Consider the following 26562-nt stretch of genomic DNA (forward strand, 5'->3'; position numbering starts at 1 on the left):
TATCTCATTACCTACTGGAAGCAGACATCTCATGTTTCAAACATACAACTAAAGCATGAAATGTTTCGAAGGCATTCTCTTGAATGACTGTTGAATGTGGAATATATGTTCACAGAAAGCAATAACAACAGACTCCTTTGCACAAACAATTTGCAAGACTTTATTCCACAATATACTTCTCTAAAGTGCCAAGTGCAGTTGTCAAAATACTGGATTTCCTGATGTCATAAATTATTATCATACTACAAGGTCTGGGTTTGGAAATTGTGTTCGTAGGTAACTGAGTAGATCAATACTGGTGGCAGAAAAATATTTCATTTTCTTTGTGCAAATATATAAGCAAAACCATATGTAACAGATTCACTGGATGTAAAGCTTATTGTATTTCTGTTCATCCAGAATTAAACCAACACTCTTAACTGGAAAAAAAGTGCTGAAAAAGATCACATCTGGAATGCATTTTAAGTAATGTATGTTTTTTGATTCATGAGACAATATCACACTTGCAGATTTGATGAATAAGTTGTAGGCTCCAATGCATTAATGTAACAGGAATGTGACCATAGAAAACTGTGATTTAGTAGTCAATGCTTAAATACGAAAACTGATGCTTGCTTAGAAGTGGTGTCAGCTGATACATAAACAGCACACAACATCATCAAGTACTTCATACATGGTGCATCCAAGGTCGACTGAAGAGGTATTGGAGAGAATAGTGCCATAAATACATGATCTGACAGTCTGACTTCATTATGTCCCTTGGTCAAGCTGACCATAGGTGATATAGTTTGCCAGCAGTGGGCAAAAAGAAGTCTCGATTGTCTTTACTGAAACCATGCATGGAATTCTCAGTGTTGAACAGAATATCAATGACATAACTATATATAACTTTGTGAATAGATTCCCATTGTTATTTATCAGGAAAACAAAGGTTAATATTCCAGTCAAACATATGATTAGTCAACACTAATTGTCAGACTGTAAAACACACTAGATGAAAATGTCAGGATCCACCAATGAGGTAATAGATGCAATCAGGAATGCCATGTGTAGAGAGAATCGAGTGTACCACCTGGACACTGTGAGTCAACAACAGCTTCAACTATCTGGCCAAGTTGTAGAGAGCCAATATACAAGCTAAACATAACACAAACAATTAACATCACTGGAAAGTAAGTGAACTACTAAACCATCACTTATGTAGTCAGCAATATACTTTTTTCAATATCACATCATTCTCTACTGAGAAATAAAAACTTGACATCTCAACTGTCACACATTCAGCTCCATGTGAGAACTTCCTGATCTTCAACAAAATATTGTAAAACACTGTAAAATGTTGTAGAGCTATAACATGATCCTCCCAGCATGATCAAATGCATGAATAATGTGTGGAGGTTTATGTTAAAATATGTGCTAATCAGATTACAACAAAGATAAAGGGTTAATATATATGTATTGCACAAGTTTTCCTAAGGGGACCATCTCAAACTATCACATTTATTCTGTTCACCGCTGAACTTTTGTATCAAGTTAAATTTCGTTCATTAGTGAATTTTAAACAGCCACCCATTGTAACACATGTTCATCGAGACACTGAATCGTTCCCAGTGTGGAATAGTCTGAGGTGGCCCTGGATTCAGGTGAGCAGGGTAAATGCAGCACAGTACATCACACATATCACAACACGAGAACAAAAATAAACTCTTTTTGTGTACTTGTCCATATAATGTGGCTGAAGACTAGCTTGGATATGTCAGAGGATACTGTCATGGTCAGATTCCATGTTGTACAATCCAAATCCTTCATTTCAACTGACTCTCCAAAGGAGAATAATGTCTGATGATCTCCTTATATTAGCCCTGCAATAGCCCTGTTTTCGCTGTGAAACGCCTCTGATACAGTTACCCAAGTTACTCTGCAGCTGCTGCTGTCATCAGCATGCTCTATGTATTGTTTGTCCTTGCACACTGATGTTTCCCACTGAGTTTAAACAGGAAAAGAAAAACATTTGGAATAATGAAATATTCAAATTACTGAATTTTCAAGTTTAAAGATAAGTTTTGTGACCTAAATTTCTTTGGTTAAATATTCTTCCATTCACTGTTATCATTTTTACAAATTGTTTCATTTCTTAAGGTAACATCAGCTACACCAACAGGGGGGTCACAAGGACAAGTGACCTTGACCTCTACTTCTGAAGGTCAGCTATCATGCGACGAACAAGGCTGTCCCATTCCTCTGCACTCAGTTGTCTCCTGATCAGCTGCAGTCGGTACAGCTGTTCCCGTAGCTGTGAAATGAAACAAAGGATGAACTACACAATCATGTCTTGTGTCCCTTTACATCTTTCATTGTAACAAAAACTATCCGACTTCCAAAAATAATGTTTTTGAAAAGCCTATCCTCTACTTTTGAGAGTCATTGTTAAGGTGCCATACTATATCAATGATATGTTAAAGGTCACATGCAACCCCCAAATCAAACATAATTAAGACACATGACTTATTCATGATACATAAAATGCATACTGTTTCAAGCTCCATGAACCTATTCACTGTGCATGCAACATGAGCTCAGCGCAACATATCTGTTGAAACCACTTTTCCGACCAGCGGTGGGGGAAAATTAGTGAATCATTTGAACTCCAATTTCACAGGCCTTTTTTCATAGCGTTTTTTCTCAACTTCATATATTAAATTGGAATTTTTTATGATTTGTTTCAGTAAGTGCATATTGAAAGGTATCAGAATCTGTAAAGTTGTGTTTTACATTGCATGTGACCTTGAAACAATTTTATATTTAGACTATAAAAACCTTTAATGATTTCATCCTCTTGTTATTCTGATGTAGTCTTACCCCAGTGGTCTCCATCTGCTGGAACTCCACATGCAGGAGCACCATCCCAACCAAAGCACCAACCACATGCAGGAGCCCCATCCTAACAAAAGCACCAACCACATGCAGGAGCCCCATCCCAACCAAAGCACCAACCACATGCAGGAGCCCCATCCTAACCAAAGCACCAACCACATGCAGGAGCCCCATCCTAACAAAAGCACCAACCACATGCAGGAGCCCCATCCTAACCAAAGCACCAACCACATGCAGGAGCCCCATCCTAACAAAAGCACCAACCACATGCAGGAGCCCCATCCCAACCAAAGCACCAACCACATGCAGGAGCCCCATCCCAACCAAAGCACCAACCACATGCAGGAGCCCCATCCCAACCAAAGCACCAACCACATGCAGGAGCCCCATCCCAACCAAAGCACCAACCACATGCAGGAGCCCCATCCCAACCAAAGCACCAACCACATACAGGAGCCCCATCCCAACCAAAGCACCAACCACATGCAGGAGCCCCATCCTAACAAAAGCACCAACCACATGCAGGAGCCCCATCCCAACCAAAGCACCAACCACATGCAGGAGCCCCATCCTAACAAAAGCACCAACCACATGCAGGAGCCCCATCCCAACAAAAGCAACAACCACCTGCAGGAGCCCCATCCCAACCAAAGCACCAACCACATGCAGGAGCCCCATCCTAACAAAAGCACCAACCACATGCAGGAGCACCATCCCAACAAAAGCAACAACCACCTGCAGGAGCCCCATCCTAACCAAAGCACCAACCACCTGCAGGAGCCCCATCCCAACCAAAGCACCAACCACATGCAGGAGCCCCATCCTAACAAAAGCACCAACCACATGCAGGAGCCCCATCCCAACCAAAGCACCAACCACATGCAGGAGCCCCATCCCAACCAAAGCACCAACCACATGCAGGAGCCCCATCCCAACCAAAGCACCAACCACATGCAGGAGCCCCATCCTAACAAAAGCACCAACCACATGCAGGAGCCCCATCCCAACCAAAGCAACAACCACCTGCAGGAGCCTCATCCCAACCAAAGCAACAACCACCTGCAGGAGCCTCATCCCAACCAAAGGTCCCACCTCAGTAGCCATTCTGTGACAATAAAAGCACCCACCTCCTCCTTATACTCATCTTCAGGTGGCTCTATCATGGGCTCATCACATTCCTCCTGGGGAGGCTTTGGCTTGTCACTAGAAACCAGTTCAAAATCGACTCTCTGAGCTCCATGCAGGACTGCCATGGTGTTGTTCACATGGACACAGCGGGTTGCATTGTGGAAGCCAGGGGCAACAACTGTGATACCGTAGTATCCGTCAATCAACAGGCGATAGTAATCCCCATCAGCAGCTGTAAAGATAACAACCCTTGCTGTAAAGTTGATCCCATAGATGTTACAGCAAGAAGCCTGAATTGGTCTGGTGTATAAAGACATGCATTCAATGTATTCATTCAACAAGCTAGGGTAATGTCGGGACTGATGATATTGCTAGGACAATCTCACATCTAGGATAATGCACTTTGAGCTTAATCTTGATCCATATTTTTCAACTGATTTCAAACACTCCTATATCATTTGAATGGTGATGTTCATATAGAGTTGGGAAAAGATGATTGCACAAAGAAAAACCTGGGAAAAGGTCTTACTAAGGAAAACTAAAACCTGGGAAGAGATCTTTCCAGTGGAAAGTAAAACCTGTCCCTGCAATACAAAAACTCATATGCAGTTATTCTGGGAAAACAAGAGATGATCTAATATATATATTTCATGTGTATATTTTGTGTACAAACCTGTGAGAATATCATGAGCAATATACTCTCCGGATGTCAAGTTTGTCGTCTTGATGGCAGCATCCTTTACAGGAACGCCATCGGTTGTCGTCACAAGACCCTTCACTCCAATGTGACTCTGAAACATATCAGATAATGTGGCTGCAGGGATGTACTTATCTTGACACAAAGAGTGACATGCAAGAACATTGATTGGGAACAATTAAACCAAGACCATTAAACTGACTACTACAAACTAATCTTTAAATCAACTACTACAGACCAATCATTAATCAACTACCACAAACCAATCATTAAATCGACTACTGCAGACCACTCATTAAAGTCATATCTGACTACACAGGAAACCCACTACCACTGACTATCCAGGAAACTCACTACCACTGACTATCCAGGAAACCCACTACCACTGACTATCCAGGGAAACCCAAGAAATCCCCTACCACTGACCATCCAGGAAACCTACTACCACCGACTATCCAGGAAACCCCAGGAAACCCACTACCACTGACTATCCAGGAGACCTTCTACCATTGCTTACCAAGGAAACCCACTACCACTGACTATCCTGTAAAAGCTATGAGTATGAGGCAACTGAATCTTGTCTGGGGTGTGATGAGTGGACTAAGCTAGCCTCTACCTGCAGCATGTAGAAGATGAGGGCATCTTGGTTCTCCTGCCAGTAGTCTTCCAAATCCCAGTCCCAGGGGAACTTGATGCAGCCCAGCTCAAGGGTGATCTCAAAACAGTTGGTATCAAGGTAGTTGTAGTCCTGCATACCTACACAGCGGATATATAAAGGCAGTTGTAGTCCTGTGTACCTAGATAGTGGACACACACAGGCAGTTGTAGTCCTGTGTACCTACATAGTGGACATACACGGGTAGTTGTAGTCCTTTGTACCTACATAGTGGACACACACTGGTAGTTGTAGTCCTGTGTACCTACATAGTGGACATACACAGGTAGTTCTAGTCCTGTGTACCTACATAGTGGACACACACTGGTAGTTGGAGTCCTGTGTACCTAGATAGTGGACACACACTGGTAGTTGTAGTCCTGTGTACCTAGATAGTGGACACACACAGGCAGTTGTAGTCCTTTGTACCTACATAGTGGACATACACAGGTAGTTCTAGTCCTGTGTACCTAGATAGTGGACACACACTGGTAGTTGCAGTCCTGTGTACCTACATAGTGGATACACACTGGTAGTTGTAGTCCTGTGTACCTACATAGTGGACATACACAGGTAGTTGTAGTCCTGTGTACCTACATAGTGGACACACACAGGCAGTTGTAGTCCTTTGTACCTCCAGATAGTGGAAATACACAGGCAGTTGTAGTCCTGTGTACCTACATAATGGACACACACAGGCAGTTGTAGTCCTGTGTACCTACATAGTGGACACACACTGGTAGTTGTAGTCCTGTGTACCTAGATAGTGGACACACACTGGTAGTTGTAGTCCTGTGTGCCTACATAGTGGACATACACAGGTAGTTGTAGTCCTGTGTACCTACATAGTGGACACACACAGGTAGTTGTAGTCCTGTGTACCTACATAGTGGACACACACAGGTAGTTGTAGTCCTGTGTACCTACATAGTGGACATACACAGGTAGTTCTAGTCCTGTGTACCTACATAGTGGACATACACAAGTAGTTCTAGTCCTTTGTACCTAGATAGTGGACACGCACAGGTAGTTGTAGTCCTGTGTACCTACAGAGTGGACACACACTGGTAGTTGTAGTCCTGTGTACCTACATAGTAGACACACACAGGCAGTTGTAGTCCTTTGTACCTACATAGTGGACATACACAGGTAGTTGTAGTCCTTTGTACCTACATAGTGGACACACACAGGCAGTTGTAGTCCTGTGTACCTACATAGTGGACACACACTGGTAGTTGTAGTCCTGTGTACCTAGATAGTGGACACACACAGGTAGTTGTAGTCCTGTGTACCTACATAGTGGACACACACTAGCAGTTGTAGTCCTGTGTACCTACATAGTGGACACACACAGGTAGTTGTAGTCCTGTGTACCTACATAGTGGACACACACAGGCAGTTGTAGTCCTGTGTACCTACATAGTGGACACACACAGGCAGTTGTAGTCCTGTGTACCTACATAGTGGACACACACAGGTAGTTCTAGTCCTGTGTACCTACATAGTGGACACACACAGGTAGTTGTAGTCCTGTGTACCTAGATAGTGGACACACACAGGTAGTTCTAGTCCTGTGTACCTACATAGTGGACACACACAGGTAGTTGTAGTCCTGTGTACCTACATAGTGGACACACACAGGTAGTTCTAGTCCTGTGTACCTACATAGTGGACACACACTGGTAGTTGCAGTCCTGTGTACCTACATAGTGGACACACACTGGTAGTTGTGGTCCTGTGTACCTAGATAGTGGACACACACAGGCAGTTGTAGTCCTTTGTACCTACATAGTGGACATACACAGGTAGTTCTAGTCCTGTGTACCTACATAGTGGACACACACAGGTAGTTGTAGTCCTGTGTACCTAGATAGTGGACACACACAGGTAGTTCTAGTCCTGTGTACCTACATAGTGGACACACACAGGTAGTTGTAGTCCTGTGTACCTACATAGTGGACACACACAGGTAGTTCTAGTCCTGTGTACCTACATAGTGGACACACACTGGTAGTTGCAGTCCTGTGTACCTACATAGTGGACACACACTGGTAGTTGTGGTCCTGTGTACCTAGATAGTGGACACACACAGGCAGTTGTAGTCCTTTGTACCTACATAGTGGACATACACAGGTAGTTCTAGTCCTGTGTACCTACATAGTGGACACACACAGGTAGTTGTAGTCCTGTGTACCTACATAGTGGACACACACAGGCAGTTGTAGTCCTGTGTACCTACATAGTGGACACACACAGGCAGTTGTAGTCCTGTGTACCTACATAGTGGACACACACAGGCAGTTGTAGTCCTGTGTACCTACATAGTGGACACACACAGGTAGTTCTAGTCCTGTGTACCTACATAGTGGACACACACAGGTAGTTGTAGTCCTGTGTACCTAGATAGTGGACACACACAGGTAGTTCTAGTCCTGTGTACCTACATAGTGGACACACACAGGTAGTTGTAGTCCTGTGTACCTACATAGTGGACACACACAGGTAGTTCTAGTCCTGTGTACCTACATAGTGGACACACACTGGTAGTTGCAGTCCTGTGTACCTACATAGTGGACACACACTGGTAGTTGTGGTCCTGTGTACCTAGATAGTGGACACACACAGGCAGTTGTAGTCCTTTGTACCTACATAGTGGACATACACAGGTAGTTCTAGTCCTGTGTACCTACATAGTGGACACACACTGGTAGTTGCAGTCCTGTGTACCTACATAGTGGACACACACTGGTAGTTGTAGTCCTGTGTACCTACATATTGGACATACACAAGTAGTTGTAGTCCTGTGTACCTAGATAGTGGACACACACAGGCAGTTGTAGTCCTTTGTACCTACATAGGGGACATACACAGGTAGTTGTAGTCCTGTGTACCTACATAGTGGACACACACAGGCAGTTGTAGTCCTTTGTACCTCTAGATAGTGGAAATACACAGGCAGTTGTAGTCCTGTGTACCTACATAATGGACACACACAGGCAGTTGTAGTCCTGTGTACCTACATAGTGGACACACACTGGTAGTTGTAGTCCTGTGTACCTAGATAGTGGACACACACTGGTAGTTGTAGTCCTGTGTGCCTACATAAGGGACATACACAGGTAGTTGTAGTCCTGTGTACCTACATAGTGGACATACACAGGTAGTTCTAGTCCTGTGTACCTACATAGTGGACACACACTGGTAGTTGCAGTCCTGTGTACCTACATAGTGGACACACACTGGTAGTTGTAGTCCTGTGTACCTACATATTGGACATACACAGGTAGTTCTAGTCCTGTGTACCTACATAGTGGACATACACAAGTAGTTCTAGTCCTTTGTACCTAGATAGTGGACACGCACAGGTAGTTGTAGTCCTGTGTACCTACAGAGTGGACACACACTGGTAGTTGTAGTCCTGTGTACCTACATAGTAGACACACACAGGCAGTTGTAGTCCTTTGTACCTACATAGTGGACATACACAGGTAGTTGTAGTCCTTTGTACCTACATAGTGGACACACACAGGCAGTTGTAGTCCTGTGTACCTACATAGTGGACACACACTGGTAGTTGTAGTCCTGTGTACCTAGATAGTGGACACACACAGGTAGTTGTAGTCCTGTGTACCTACATAGTGGACACACACTAGCAGTTGTAGTCCTGTGTACCTACATAGTGGACACACACAGGTAGTTGTAGTCCTGTGTACCTACATAGTGGACACACACAGGCAGTTGTAGTCCTGTGTACCTACATAGTGGACACACACAGGCAGTTGTAGTCCTGTGTACCTACATAGTGGACACACACTGGTAGTTGCAGTCCTGTGTACCTACATAGTGGACACACACTGGTAGTTGTGGTCCTGTGTACCTAGATAGTGGACACACACAGGCAGTTGTAGTCCTTTGTACCTACATAGTGGACATACACAGGTAGTTCTAGTCCTGTGTACCTACATAGTGGACACACACAGGTAGTTGTAGTCCTGTGTACCTACATAGTGGACACACACAGGCAGTTGTAGTCCTGTGTACCTACATAGTGGACACACACAGGCAGTTGTAGTCCTGTGTACCTACATAGTGGACACACACAGGCAGTTGTAGTCCTGTGTACCTACATAGTGGACACACACAGGTAGTTCTAGTCCTGTGTACCTACATAGTGGACACACACAGGTAGTTGTAGTCCTGTGTACCTAGATAGTGGACACACACAGGTAGTTCTAGTCCTGTGTACCTACATAGTGGACACACACAGGTAGTTGTAGTCCTGTGTACCTACATAGTGGACACACACAGGTAGTTCTAGTCCTGTGTACCTACATAGTGGACACACACTGGTAGTTGCAGTCCTGTGTACCTACATAGTGGACACACACTGGTAGTTGTGGTCCTGTGTACCTAGATAGTGGACACACACAGGCAGTTGTAGTCCTTTGTACCTACATAGTGGACATACACAGGTAGTTCTAGTCCTGTGTACCTACATAGTGGACACACACTGGTAGTTGCAGTCCTGTGTACCTACATAGTGGACACACACTGGTAGTTGTAGTACTGTGTACCTACATATTGGACATACACAAGTAGTTGTAGTCCTGTGTACCTAGATAGTGGACACACACAGGCAGTTGTAGTCCTTTGTACCTACATAGTGGACATACACAGGTAGTTGTAGTCCTGTGTACCTACATAGTGGACACACACAGGCAGTTGTAGTCCTTTGTACCTCTAGATAGTGGAAATACACAGGCAGTTGTAGTCCTGTGTACCTACATAATGGACACACACAGGCAGTTGTAGTCCTGTGTACCTACATAGTGGACACACACTGGTAGTTGTAGTCCTGTGTACCTAGATAGTGGACACACACTGGTAGTTGTAGTCCTGTGTGCCTACATAGTGGACATACACAGGTAGTTGTAGTCCTGTGTACCTACATAGTGGACACACACAGGTAGTTGTAGTCCTGTGTACCTACATAGTGGACACACACAGGTAGTTGTAGTCCTGTGTACCTACATAGTGGACATACACAGGTAGTTCTAGTCCTGTGTACCTACACAGTGGACATACACAAGTAGTTCTAGTCCTGTGTACCTAGATAGTGGACACGCACAGGTAGTTGTAGTCCTGTGTACCTACAGAGTGGACACACACTGGTAGTTGTAGTCCTGTGTACCTACATAGTAGACACACACAGGCAGTTGTAGTCCTTTGTACCTACATAGTGGACATACACAGGTAGTTGTAGTCCTTTGTACCTACATAGTGGACACACACAGGAAGTTGTAGTCCTGTGTACCTACATAGTGGACACACACTGGTACTTGTAGTCCTGTGTACCTAGATAGTGGACACACACTGGTAGTTGTAGTCCTGTGTACCTACATAGTGGACACACACTAGCAGTTGTAGTCCTGTGTACCTACATAGTGGACATACACAGGTGGTTGTAGTCCTGTGTACCTACATAGTGGACACACACAGGCAGTTGTAGTCCTGTGTACCTACATAGTGGACACACACAGGCAGTTGTAGTCCTGTGTACCTACATAGTGGACACACACTGGTAGTTGCAGTCCTGTGTACCTACATAGTGGACACACACTGGTAGTTGTGGTCCTGTGTACCTAGATAGTGGACACACACAGGCAGTTGTAGTCCTTTGTACCTACATAGTGGACATACACAGGTAGTTCTAGTCCTGTGTACCTACATAGTGGACACACACAGGTAGTTGTAGTCCTGTGTACCTACATAGTGGACACACACAGGCAGTTGTAGTCCTGTGTACCTACATAGTGGACACACACAGGCAGTTGTAGTCCTGTGTACCTACATAGTGGACACACACAGGCAGTTGTAGTCCTGTGTACCTACATAGTGGACACACACAGGTAGTTCTAGTCCTGTGTACCTACATAGTGGACACACACAGGTAGTTGTAGTCCTGTGTACCTAGATAGTGGACACACACAGGTAGTTCTAGTCCTGTGTACCTACATAGTGGACACACACAGGTAGTTGTAGTCCTGTGTACCTACATAGTGGACACACACAGGTAGTTCTAGTCCTGTGTACCTACATAGTGGACACACACTGGTAGTTGCAGTCCTGTGTACCTACATAGTGGACACACACTGGTAGTTGTGGTCCTGTGTACCTAGATAGTGGACACACACAGGCAGTTGTAGTCCTTTGTACCTACATAGTGGACATACACAGGTAGTTCTAGTCCTGTGTACCTACATAGTGGACACACACTGGTAGTTGCAGTCCTGTGTACCTACATAGTGGACACACACTGGTAGTTGTAGTCCTGTGTACCTACATATTGGACATACACAAGTAGTTGTAGTCCTGTGTACCTAGATAGTGGACACACACAGGCAGTTGTAGTCCTTTGTACCTACATAGTGGACATACACAGGTAGTTGTAGTCCTGTGTACCTACATAGTGGACACACACAGGCAGTTGTAGTCCTTTGTACCTCTAGATAGTGGAAATACACAGGCAGTTGTAGTCCTGTGTACCTACATAATGGACACACACAGGCAGTGGTAGTCCTGTGTACCTACATAGTGGACACACACTGGTAGTTGTAGTCCTGTGTACCTAGATAGTGGACACACACTGGTAGTTGTAGTCCTGTGTGCCTACATAGTGGACATACACAGGTAGTTGTAGTCCTGTGTACCTACATAGTGGACACACACAGGTAGTTGTAGTCCTGTGTACCTACATAGTGGACACACACAGGTAGTTGTAGTCCTGTGTACCTACATAGTGGACATACACAGGTAGTTCTAGTCCTGTGTACCTACACAGTGGACATACACAAGTAGTTCTAGTCCTGTGTACCTAGATAGTGGACACGCACAGGTAGTTGTAGTCCTGTGTACCTACAGAGTGGACACACACTGGTAGTTGTAGTCCTGTGTACCTACATAGTAGACACACACAGGCAGTTGTAGTCCTTTGTACCTACATAGTGGACATACACAGGTAGTTGTAGTCCTTTGTACCTACATAGTGGACACACACAGGAAGTTGTAGTCCTGTGTACCTACATAGTGGACACACACTGGTACTTGTAGTCCTGTGTACCTAGATAGTGGACACACACTGGTAGTTGTAGTCCTGTGTACCTACATAGTGGACACACACTAGCAGTTGTAGTCCTGTGTACCTACATAGTGGACATACACAGGTGGTTGTAGTCCTGTGTACCTACATAGTGGACACACACAGGCAGTTGTAGTCCTGTGTACCTACATAGTGGACACACACAGGCAGTTGTAGTCCTGTGTACCTACATAGTGGACACACACAGGCAGTTGTAGTCCTGTGTACCTACATAGTGGACACACACAGGCAGTTGTAGTTCTGTGTACCTACATAGTGGACATACACAGGCAGTTGTAGTCCTGTGTACCTACATAGTGGACACACACAGGTAGTTCTAGTCCTGTGTACCTACATAGTGGACACACACAGGTAGTTGTAGTCCTGTGTACCTACATAGTGGACACACACAGGCAGTTGTAGTCCTGTGTACCTACATAGTGGACACACACAGGTAGTTCTAGTCCTGTGTACCTACATAGTGGACACACACAGGTAGTTGTAGTCCTGTGTACCTAGATAGTGGACACACACAGGTAGTTCTAGTCCTGTGTACCTACATAGTGGACACACACAGGTAGTTGTAGTCCTGTGTACCTACATAGTGGACACACACAGGTAGTTCTAGTCCTGTGTACCTACATAGTGGACACACACAGGCAGTTGTAGTCCTGTGTACCTAGATAGTGGACATACACAGGTAGTTGTAGTCCTGTGTACCTACATAGTGGACACACACAGGTAGTTCTAGTCCTGTGTACCTACATAGTGGACACACACAGGTAGTTGTAGTCCTGTGTACCTACATAGTGGACACACACTGGTACTTGTAGTCCTGTGTACCTACATAGTGGACACACACTGGTAGTTGCAGTCCTGTGTACCTACATAGTGGACACACACTGGTACTTGTAGTCCTGTGTACCTACATAGTGGACACACACTGGTAGTTGTAGTCCTGTGTACTTACATAGTGGACACACACTGGTAGTTGTAGTCCTGTGTACCTACATAGTGGACACACACTGGCAGTTGTAGTCCTGTGTACCTACATAGTGGACACACACAGGTAGTTGTAGTCCTGTGTACCTACATAGTGGACACACACTGGTACTTGTAGTCCTGTGTACCTAGATAGTGGACACACACAGGTAGTTGTAGTCCTGTGTACCTACATAGTGGACACACAGAGGTAGTTGTAGTCCTGTGTACCTACATAGTGGACATACAAAAGTAGTTGTAGTCCTGTGTACCTACATAGTGGACACACACTGGTACTTGTAGTCCTGTGTACCTACATAGTGGACACACACAGGTAGTTGTAGTCCTGTGTACCTACATAGTGGACACACACTGGTACTTGTAGTCCTGTGTACCTACATAGTGGACACACACTGGTAGTTGTAGTCCTGTGTACCTACATAGTGGACACACACTGGTAGTTGTAGTCCTGTGTACCTACATAGTGGACACACACTGGCAGTTGTAGTCCTGTGTACCTACATAGTGGACATACACAAGTAGTTGTAGTCCTGTGTACCTACATAGTGGACACACACTGGTAGTTGTAGTCCTGTGTACCTACACAGTGGACACACACAGGTAGTTCTAGTCCTGTGTACCTACATAGTGGACACACACTGGTAGTTGTAGTCCTGTGTACCTAGATAGGGGACACACACTGGTAGTTGTAGTCCTGTGTACCTAGATAGGGGACACACACTGGTAGTTGTAGTCCTGTGTGCCTACATAGTGGACATACACAGGTAGTTGTAGTCCTGTGTACCTACATAGTGGACACACACAGGTAGTTGTAGTCCTGTGTACCTACATAGTGGACACACACAGGTAGTTGTAGTCCTGTGTACCTACATAGTGGACATACAGAGGTAGTTCTAGTCCTGTGTACCTACATAGTGGACATACACAAGTAGTTCTAGTCCTTTGTACCTAGATAGTGGACACGCACAGGTAGTTGTAGTCCTGTGTACCTACAGAGTGGACACACACTGGTAGTTGTAGTCCTGTGTACCTACATAGTAGACACACACAGGCAGTTGTAGTCCTTTGTACCTACATAGTGGACATACACAGGTAGTTGTAGTCCTTTGTACCTACATAGTGGACACACACAGGCAGTTGTAGTCCTGTGTACCTACATAGTGGACACACACTGGTAGTTGTAGTCCTGTGTACCTAGATAGTGGACACACACAGGTAGTTGTAGTCCTGTGTACCTACATAGTGGACACACACTAGCAGTTGTAGTCCTGTGTACCTACATAGTGGACACACACAGGTAGTTGTAGTCCTGTGTACCTAGATAGTGGACACACACAGGTAGTTCTAGTCCTGTGTACCTACATAGTGGACACACACAGGTAGTTGTAGTCCTGTGTACCTACATAGTGGACACACACAGGTAGTTCTAGTCCTATGTACCTACATAGTGGACACACACTGGTAGTTGCAGTCCTGTGTACCTACATAGTGGACACACACTGGTAGTTGTGGTCCTGTGTACCTAGATAGTGGACACACACAGGCAGTTGTAGTCCTTTGTACCTACATAGTGGACATACACAGGTAGTTCTAGTCCTGTGTACCTACATAGTGGAGACACACTGGTAGTTGCAGTCCTGTGTACCTACATAGTGGACACACACTGGTAGTTGTAGTCCTGTGTACCTACATATTGGACATACACAAGTAGTTGTAGTCCTGTGTACCTAGATAGTGGACACACACAGGCAGTTGTAGTCCTTTGTACCTACATAGTGGACATACACAGGTAGTTGTAGTCCTGTGTACCTACATAGTGGACACACACAGGCAGTTGTAGTCCTTTGTACCTCTAGATAGTGGAAATACACAGGCAGTTGTAGTCCTGTGTACCTACATAATGGACACACACAGGCAGTTGTAGTCCTGTGTACCTACATAGTGGACACACACTGGTAGTTGTAGTCCTGTGTACCTAGATAGTGGACACACACTGGTAGTTGTAGTCCTGTGTGCCTACATAGTGGACATACACAGGTAGTTGTAGTCCTGTGTACTTACATAGTGGACACACACAGGTAGTTGTAGTCCTGTGTACCTACATAGTGGACACACACAGGTAGTTGTAGTCCTGTGTACCTACATAGTGGACATACACAGGTAGTGCTAGTCCTGTGTACCTACACAGTGGACATACACAAGAAGTTCTAGTCCTTTGTACCTAGATAGTGGACACGCACAGGTAGTTGTAGTCCTGTGTACCTACAGAGTGGACACACACTGGTAGTTGTAGTCCTGTGTACCTACATAGTAGACACACACAGGCAGTTGTAGTCCTTTGCACCTACATAGTGGACATACACAGGTAGTTGTAGTCCTTTGTACCTACATAGTGGACACACACAGGCAGTTGTAGTCCTGTGTACCTACATAGTGGACACACACTGGTAGTTGTAGTCCTGTGTACCTAGATAGTGGACACACACAGGTAGTTGTAGTCCTGTGTACCTACATAGTGGACACACACTAGCAGTTGTAGTCCTGTGTACCTACATAGTGGACATACACAGGTGGTTGTAGTCCTGTGTACCTACATAGTGGACACACACAGGCAGTTGTAGTCCTGTGTACCTACATAGTGGACACACACAGGCAGTTGTAGTCCTGTGTACCTACATAGTGGACACACACAGGCAGTTGTAGTCCTGTGTACCTACATAGTGGACACACACAGGTAGTTCTAGTCCTGTGTACCTACATAGTGGACACACACAGGCAGTTGTAGTCCTGTGTACCTACATAGTGGACATACACAGGCAGTTGTAGTCCTGTGTACCTACATAGTGGACACACACAGGTAGTTCTAGTCCTGTGTACCTACATAGTGGACACACACAGGTAGTTGTAGTCCTGTGTACCTACATAGTGGACACACACAGGCAGTTGTAGTCCTGTGTACCTACATAGTGGACACACACAGGTAGTTCTAGTCCTGTGTACCTACATAGTGGACACTCACAGGTAGTTGTAGTCCTGTGTACCTAGATAGTGGACACACACAGGTAGTTCTAGTCCTGTGTACCTACATAGTAGACACACACAGGTAGTTGTAGTCCTGTGTACCTACATAGTGGACACACACAGGTAGTTCTAGTCCAGTGTACCTACATAGTGGACACACACAGGCAGTTGTAGTCCTGTGTACCTAGATAGTGGACATAAACAGGTAGTTGTAGTCCTGTGTACCTACATAGTGGACACACACAGGTAGTTCTAGTCCTGTGTACCTACATAGTGGACACACACAGGTAGTTGTAGTCCTGTGTACCTACATAGTGGACACACACTGGTACTTGTAGTCCTGTGTACCTACATAGTGGACACACACTGGTAGTTGCAGTCCTGTGTACCTACATAGTGGACACACACTGGTACTTGTAGTCCTGTGTACCTACATAGTGGACACACACAGGTAGTTCTAGTCCTGTGTACCTACATAGTGGACACACACAGGTAGTTGTAGTCCTGTGTACCTAGATAGTGGACATACACTGGTACTTGTAGTCCTGTGTACCTACATAGTGGACACACTGGTAGTTGTAGTCCTGTGTACCTACATAGTGGACACACACTGGCAGTTGTAGTCCTGTGTACCTACATAGTGGACACACACTGGCAGTTGTAGTCCTGTGTACCTACATAGTGGACACACACAGGTAGTTGTAGTCCTGTGTACCTACATAGTGGACACACACAGGTAGTTGTAGTCCTGTGTACCTACATAGTGGATATACACAGGTAGTTCTAGTCCTGTGTACCTACACAGTGGACATACACAAGTAGTTCTAGTCCTTTGTACCTAGATAGTGGACACGCACAGGTAGTTGTAGTCCTGTGTACCTACAGAGTGGACACACACTGGTAGTTGTAGTCCTGTGTACCTACATAGTAGACAGACACAGGCAGTTGTAGTCCTTTGTACCTACATAGTGGACATACACAGGTAGTTGTAGTCCTTTGTACCTACATAGTGGACACACACAGGCAGTTGTAGTCCTGTGTACCTACATAGTGGACACACACTGGTAGTTGTAGTCCTGTGTACCTAGATAGTGGACACACACAGGTAGTTGTAGTCCTGTGTACCTACATAGTGGACACACACTAGCAGTTGTAGTCCTGTGTACCTACATAGTGGACATACACAGGTGGTTGTAGTCCTGTGTACCTACATAGTGGACACACACAGGCAGTTGTAGTCCTGTGTACCTACATAGTGGACACACACAGGCAGTTCTAGTCCTGTGTACCTACATAGTGGACACACACAGGCAGTTGTAGTCCTGTGTACCTACATAGTGGACACACACAGGTAGTTCTAGTCCTGTGTACCTACATAGTGGACACACACAGGCAGTTGTAGTCCTGTGTACCTACATAGTGGACATACACAGGCAGTTGTAGTCCTGTGTACCTACATAGTGGACACACACAGGTAGTTCTAGTCCTGTGTACCTACATAGTGGACACACACAGGTAGTTGTAGTCCTGTGTACCTACATAGTGGACACACACAGGCAGTTGTAGTCCTGTGTACCTACATAGTGGACACACACAGGTAGTTCTAGTCCTGTGTACCTACATAGTGGACACACACAGGCAGTTGTAGTCCTGTGTACCTAGATAGTGGACACACACAGGTAGTTCTAGTCCTGTGTACCTACATAGTGGACACACACAGGTAGTTGTAGTCCTGTGTACCTACATAGTGGACACACACAGGTAGTTCTAGTCCTGTGTACCTACATAGTGGACACACACAGGCAGTTGTAGTCCTGTGTACCTAGATAGTGGACATACACAGGTAGTTGTAGTCCTGTGTACCTACATAGTGGACACACACAGGTAGTTCTAGTCCTGTGTACCTACATAGTGGACACACACAGGTAGTTGTAGTCCTGTGTACCTACATAGTGGACACACACTGGTACTTGTAGTCCTGTGTACCTACATAGTGGACACACACTGGTAGTTGCAGTACTGTGTACCTACATAGTGGACACACACTGGTACTTGTAGTCCTGTGTACCTACATAGTGGACACACACAGGTAGTTCTAGTCCTGTGTACCTACATAGTGGACACACACAGGTAGTTGTAGTCCTGTGTACCTAGATAGTGGACATACACTGGTACTTGTAGTCCTGTGTACCTACATAGTGGACACACACTGGTAGTTGTAGTCCTGTGTACCTACATAGTGGACACACACTGGTAGTTGTAGTCCTGTGTACCTACATAGTGGACACACACTGGCAGTTGTAGTCCTGTGTACCTACATAGTGGACACACACAGGTAGTTGTAGTCCTGTGTACCTACATAGTGGACACACACAGGTACTTGTAGTCCTGTGTACCTACATAGTGGACACACACAGGTAGTTGTAGTCCTGTGTACCTACATAGTGGACACACAGAGGTAGTTGTAGTCCTGTGTACCTACATAGTGGACATACAAAAGTAGTTGTAGTCCTGTGTACCTACATAGTGGACACACACTGGTACTTGTAGTCCTGTGTACCTACATAGTGGACACACACAGGTAGTTGTAGTCCTGTGTACCTACATAGTGGACACACACTGGTACTTGTAGTCCTGTGTACCTACATAGTGGACACACACTGGTAGTTGTAGTCCTGTGTACCTACATAGTGGACACACACTGGTACTTGTAGTCCTGTGTACCTACATAGTGGACACACACTGGTACTTGTAGTCCTGTGTACTTACATAGTGGACACACACTGGTAGTTGTAGTCCTGTGTACCTACATAGTGGACACACACTGGCAGTTGTAGTCCAGTGTACCTACATAGTGGACACACACTGGTACTTGTAGTCCTGTGTACTTACATAGTGGACACACACTGGTAGTTGTAGTCCTGTGTACCTACATAGTGGACACACACTGGCAGTTGTAGTCCAGTGTACCTACATAGTGGACATACACAAGTAGTTGTAGTCCTGTGTACCTACATAGTGGACACACACTGGTAGTTGTAGTCCTGTGTACCTACACAGTGGACACACACAGGTAGTTGTAGTCCTGTGTACCTACATAGTGGACACACACAGGTAGTTGTAGTCCTGTGTACCTACATAGTGGACATACACTGGTACTTGTAGTCATGTGTACCTACATAGTGAACACACACTGGTAGTTGTAGTCCTGTGTACCTACATAGTGGACACACACTGGTACTTGTAGTCCTGTGTACCTACATAGTGGACACACACAGGTGGTTCTAGTCCTGTGTACCTACATAGTGGACACACACAGGTAGTTGTAGTCCTGTGTACCTAGATAGTGGACATACAGTGGTACTTGTAGTCCTGTGTACCTACATAGTGGACACACACTGGTAGTTGTAGTCCTGTGTACTTACATAGTGGACACACACTGGTTGTTGTAGTCCTGTGTACTTACATAGTGGGCACACACTGGCAGTTGTAGTCCTGTGTACCTACATAGTGGACACACACAGGCAGTTGTAGTCCTGTGTACCTACATAGTGGACATACACAGGTAGTTGTAGTCCTGTGTACCTACATAGTGGACACACACAGGTAGTTGTAGTCCTGTGTACCTACATAGTGGACACACACAGGCAGTTCTAGTCCTGTGTACCTACATAGTGGACACACACAGGCAGTTGTAGTCCTGTGTACCTACATAGTGGACACACACAGGTAGTTCTAGTCCTGTGTACCTACATAGTGGACACACACAGGCAGTTGTAGTCCTGTGTACCTACATAGTGGACATACACAGGCAGTTGTAGTCCTGTGTACCTACATAGTGGACACACACAGGTAGTTCTAGTCCTGTGTACCTACATAGTGGACACACACAGGTAGTTGTAGTCCTGTGTACCTACATAGTGGACACACACAGGCAGTTGTAGTCCTGTGTACCTACATAGTGGACACACACAGGTAGTTCTAGTCCTGTGTACCTACATAGTGGACACACACAGGCAGTTGTAGTCCTGTGTACCTAGATAGTGGACACACACAGGTAGTTCTAGTCCTGTGTACCTACATAGTGGACACACACAGGTAGTTGTAGTCCTGTGTACCTACATAGTGGACACACACAGGTAGTTCTAGTCCTGTGTACCTACATAGTGGACACACACAGGCAGTTGTAGTCCTGTGTACCTAGATAGTGGACATACACAGGTAGTTGTAGTCCTGTGTACCTAGATAGTGGACACACACAGGTAGTTCTAGTCCTGTGTACCTACATAGTGGACACACACAGGTAGTTGTAGTCCTGTGTACCTACATAGTGGACACACACTGGTACTTGTAGTCCTGTGTACCTACATAGTGGACACACACTGGTAGTTGCAGTACTGTGTACCTACATAGTGGACACACACTGGTACTTGTAGTCCTGTGTACCTACATAGTGGACACACACAGGTAGTTCTAGTCCTGTGTACCTACATAGTGGACACACACAGGTAGTTGTAGTCCTGTGTACCTAGATAGTGGACATACACTGGTACTTGTAGTCCTGTGTACCTACATAGTGGACACACACTGGTAGTTGTAGTCCTGTGTACCTACATAGTGGACACACACTGGTAGTTGTAGTCCTGTGTACCTACATAGTGGACACACACTGGCAGTTGTAGTCCTGTGTACCTACATAGTGGACACACACAGGTAGTTGTAGTCCTGTGTACCTACATAGTGGACACACACAGGTACTTGTAGTCCTGTGTACCTACATAGTGGACACACACAGGTAGTTGTAGTCCTGTGTACCTACATAGTGGACACACAGAGGTAGTTGTAGTCCTGTGTACCTACATAGTGGACATACAAAAGTAGTTGTAGTCCTGTGTACCTACATAGTGGACACACACTGGTACTTGTAGTCCTGTGTACCTACATAGTGGACACACACAGGTAGTTGTAGTCCTGTGTACCTACATAGTGGACACACACTGGTACTTGTAGTCCTGTGTACCTACATAGTGGACACACACTGGTAGTTGTAGTCCTGTGTACCTACATAGTGGACACACACTGGTACTTGTAGTCCTGTGTACCTACATAGTGGACACACACTGGTACTTGTAGTCCTGTGTACTTACATAGTGGACACACACTGGTAGTTGTAGTCCTGTGTACCTACATAGTGGACACACACTGGCAGTTGTAGTCCAGTGTACCTACATAGTGGACACACACTGGTACTTGTAGTCCTGTGTACTTACATAGTGGACACACACTGGTAGTTGTAGTCCTGTGTACCTACATAGTGGACACACACTGGCAGTTGTAGTCCAGTGTACCTACATAGTGGACATACACAAGTAGTTGTAGTCCTGTGTACCTACATAGTGGACACACACTGGTAGTTGTAGTCCTGTGTACCTACACAGTGGACACACACAGGTAGTTGTAGTCCTGTGTACCTACATAGTGGACACACACAGGTAGTTGTAGTCCTGTGTACCTACATAGTGGACATACACTGGTACTTGTAGTCATGTGTACCTACATAGTGAACACACACTGGTAGTTGTAGTCCTGTGTACCTACATAGTGGACACACACTGGTACTTGTAGTCCTGTGTACCTACATAGTGGACACACACAGGTGGTTCTAGTCCTGTGTACCTACATAGTGGACACACACAGGTAGTTGTAGTCCTGTGTACCTAGATAGTGGACATACAGTGGTACTTGTAGTCCTGTGTACCTACATAGTGGACACACACTGGTAGTTGTAGTCCTGTGTACTTACATAGTGGACACACACTGGTTGTTGTAGTCCTGTGTACTTACATAGTGGGCACACACTGGCAGTTGTAGTCCTGTGTACCTACATAGTGGACACACACAGGCAGTTGTAGTCCTGTGTACCTACATAGTGGACATACACAGGTAGTTGTAGTCCTGTGTACCTACATAGTGGACACACACAGGTAGTTGTAGTCCTGTGTACCTACATAGTGGACACACACTGGTAGTTGTAGTCCTGTGTACCTACATAGTGGACACACACAGGTAGTTGTAGTCCTGTGTACCTACATAGTGGACACACACTGGTATTTGTAGTCCTGTGTACCTACATAGTGGACACACACTGGTAGTTGTAGTCCTGTGTACCTACATAGTGGACACACACTGGTACTTGTAGTCCTGTGTACCTACATAGTGGACACACACTGGTAGTTGTAGTCCTGTGTACCTACATAGTGGACACACACTGGTACTTGTAGTCCTGTGTACCTACATAGTGGACACACACTGGTAGTTGTAGTCCTGTGTACCTACATAGTGGACACACACTGGTACTTGTAGTCCTGTGTACCTACATAGTGGACACACACTGGTAGTTGTAGTCCTGTGTACCTACATAGTGGACACACACTGGTACTTGTAGTCCTGTGTACCTACATAGTGGACACACACTGGTACTTGTAGTCCTGTGTACCTACATAGTGGACACACACTGGTAGTTGTAGTCCTGTGTACCTACATAGTGGACACACACTGGCAGTTGTAGTCCTGTGTACCTACATAGTGGACATACAGAAGTAGTTGTAGTCCTGTGTACCTACATGGTGGACACACACTGGTAGTTGTAGTCCTGTGTACCTACATAGTGGACACACACAGGTAGTTCTAGTCCTGTGTACCTACATTGTGGACATACACAGGTAGTTGTAGTCCTGTGTACCTAGATAGTGGACATACACTGGTAGTTGTAGTCCTGTGTACCTACATAGTGGACACACACAGGTAGTTGTAGTCCTGTGTACCTACATAGTGGACATACACAGGTGGTTGTAGTCCTGTGTACCTACATAGTGGACATACACAGATAGTTCTAGTCCTGTGTACCTACATAGTGGACATACACAGGTGGTTGTAGTCCTGTGTACCTAGATAGTGGACATACACAGGTAGTTGTAGTCCTGCATACCTACATAGTGGACATATATAGAGGTCATAACTTAAAGCTTTTGCTTGAATGCCAAGATGGCCAAGCTTGTGTCGATGTATCACCTATCAATACTCACCTCGAGGCACTGAATACCACTCTCCTCCATTAGTGATGCCACCTTGCTCCCCAAAGTTGTCATCACCGGTCATGTCACATGCTTTGTGGGGCTTACCCATCTTGGTGTGTTTCCTGGCATAGGACCTGGCTAGGTACCTGAGAATGGAGAATATTGGTAAATATCAGAATGTAAGCACAGAGCAAGGGCATGTTAAGACCATACCTAATTCTGTTTTCCAACTTGGGTCAGTCAGTCATCTCTCATTCACTCACCAAACTGGTATAACTAAATACGTATTACCCTTTCAATGATGCCACTAACTACAGTTGGCAATGGAAATGGTTAATGGGAACAAAAGAAAAATCTATAAGAAAAATAGGTGTTCTGCAGATGTGTATTTTCAAGGCTCAAGTAGACAGTAAGGCCCTATTACCATGCAATGTGTACACAAAAGGTACACTCATAAAATATTTTACTTATACCCAAATGTGTCAGCTTCATTTAGAAGGTAAGCTGCCCTATATGATCTCATGTCACCTATCAGCATGATAAAAGTTCACGATGAGGGTGAAGCTTCCCCAAATGATACCACACTAAGTCCATCCTCATCGTATCGTTAGTAGAAGCTACAGGTTTACATATAAAGGACATCCCCCCAACCTTGCCAACAAAGTACACAAGGGGTACACAAAGTAAGGAGTCTAGACGACCAGTTGTCCGACTTTCATTTTTTTGTGGAAGTCGCAGTGGCTGAGCGGGCTAGGCGGCTGACTTTGTGTGCTGGCGATTAGGTGCGTGACTCTGAGGGTGCGGGTTCGAATCCCGGATGGGACTCAACAAAAAAAAGTACTAGAATTTGTATTTTACAGAGAAAGTGAAATCCCAAATATGACATATGTTGCTAGCTTGAAAACTTTAAAAGATATGCTCCAAAGTTGCTGGATAGAAGGATTACTTCAACACATTTGTTGACATGAAGAAATGTCTGAAACTATTTTCACAATGTTATATTGCTTTTCACTGTTTGCAAGGTCCACACTTTGCCTCTCATAATAACATAACATATACAGGCAGGAGGCCTTCTGAACAATAAACCATCTTGACCTTGCTATACACACCTCAAGGTTGCATCATCAGGTGCCTTGGTGTACTCCTGCGGTTTGCCACTGCGGGTAGTGTCATATGGATAGTTGGCTACAAGGTCCCCACCATGGAGGTTAGCCGACAGGACAAACGGGATCCTTGCCAGCCATTTCATTACAGCACGTGTCTCTGGCTGCAGCTGCAAGGTCAAGGTCAGAGAGTGCTATATTTTCATTACAGCTGTGTTTAAAAAAATGAAACATTCAACTTTATGGATAACAACTTCTTGTTTATTACATTGAGGGACATTCTGATGTAGATACTTACATCGTTAATTGTTAGCTTGATAACAATATAAGAATCTACATTGAAACTTTGCTCAACATAATAAACAGGAAGTTGTCATCCATAAAATTGTATGTTTCATTTTTGACTCACCAACTTCTAGAATGCCCATTAACACGTAGCTGTGTGTAAATTGTTCACAAGAACTAACACGACAGCATATAAATTTGTATACATGTAACTCATACATACCTTGCATAAGTGTCACTTTTATGATAAAAATGATATTTTATATTTATCCTGACTCATGCTTTATTGCTCATCTCCCCTTTCTTCCGAATGGTTAGTGGAAACTTGAATCCCTTAAAATTCCCCGGAAGCGAACGAACGTACAATCATTCACCTTCAGCCACCTCACTTTTCCTGCCAAAAGTGCCCATATGACTAACCTCACACTCAAAATGTCTCCACACAGGGAAGTCCAAGCGATAAGAAGAGATGGTTGGGAGGGCTTTATTTCACGGGTCAGGATAAGTATAAAATATCAGTTTTATCATAAAAATTACACATTTTTCCTTATTCTGACTGCTTTATTGCTTATAGAATCCGATGGAAAAGGTGGTTGGTTAACCATCTCCGGGATTCCCTGTTAGATCGTAGAACCATGTTCGCTTTTATATACCTCCTGAGAATTCTTCTCACGGTTGCATACTGTATTTCTGCCTGACATCTGACGGGGGACCATCTTCTTGTACTAGGTATGGGAAGTAATCTTATAGATTACGTGGATTTAGATATACTAGACGCCTTAAATTGTCTAGATACCTGGAACGATCCATAAGTTAAGGTAAGGACTATTACCAAAGCTGGCGTCATGACCCATGTTAAAGTAAGGACTATTACCAAAGCTGGCGTCATGACCCATGTTAAGGTAAAGACTATTACCAAAACTGGCGTCATGACCCATGTTAAGGTAAGGACTATTACCAAAACTGGCGTCATGACCCATGTTAAGGTATGGACTATTACCAAAACTGGCGTCATGACCCATGTTAAGGTAAGGACTATAACCAAAGTTGGCGTCATGACCCATGTTAAGGTAAGGACTATTACCAAAACTGGCGTCATGACCCATGTTAAGGTAAGGACTATTACCAAAGCTGGCGTCATGACCCATGTTAAGGTAAGGACTTTACCAAAACTGAGTCTCATGTGCTGACTTATTTTGTAAGACAGGGGAACATGGTCTCTCTCTTGGTGGCAATCGATCAGTTGAGATTTTCTTCAACGTCGATTTGCCATTGTGAGTTGCTGCACTACCACTAGAGGCCCAAATTGATGTCTACCAGATATGTATTCCATGGCTATATCTCGTAGATAGTAGTAAGGAAGACTGTCTCTGATCTCGAAAAAGCAGCTTTCCATAACTGATGAGATTGAGCAGCTCCCATGGAGCCAATGCTCTTACTACGTGAGGGCTTGAAGCTCTTGGAGGCTTTAACCCGGCTTCTTTACATGTTCTTATGGTCACTGTTGTGATCCAAAAGGAGAAAGTAGTTCATGAGACCTCTACAATCGATGCATGAGACAAAGGCATAAACAGATGCTTGAA

General features: G+C 44.8%; 1 protein-coding gene across 2 annotated transcripts in view; it reads right to left on the reverse strand.

Annotated features, from left to right (window-relative positions):
• Window positions 1-144: 144 nt before the first annotated feature.
• Window positions 145-26562, reverse strand: part of LOC137285339 (carboxypeptidase E-like) — a 45652-nt gene continuing 19234 nt past the window's right edge. The window contains exons 4-10 of one of the 2 annotated variants that reach the window (XM_067817706.1): window positions 24701-24864; window positions 23601-23737; window positions 5316-5455; window positions 4676-4793; window positions 4002-4234; window positions 2184-2293; window positions 145-1983 (exon numbers count right to left, since the gene is read on the reverse strand). In XM_067817706.1, coding sequence (XP_067673807.1) covers window positions 2192-2293; window positions 4002-4234; window positions 4676-4793; window positions 5316-5455; window positions 23601-23737; window positions 24701-24864 — 894 coding nt within the window. In that variant the 3' untranslated portion in view covers window positions 145-1983; window positions 2184-2191. Of the gene's footprint in view, window positions 2294-4001; window positions 4235-4675; window positions 4794-5315; window positions 5456-23600; window positions 23738-24700; window positions 24865-26562 lie in introns of both variants that reach the window. The other variant, XM_067817704.1, reaches the window with a different exon arrangement.

This window comes from Haliotis asinina, chromosome 5 (assembly GCF_037392515.1).
Source record: "Haliotis asinina isolate JCU_RB_2024 chromosome 5, JCU_Hal_asi_v2, whole genome shotgun sequence".
In the NCBI taxonomy this organism is placed as follows: domain Eukaryota; kingdom Metazoa; phylum Mollusca; class Gastropoda; order Lepetellida; family Haliotidae; genus Haliotis; species Haliotis asinina.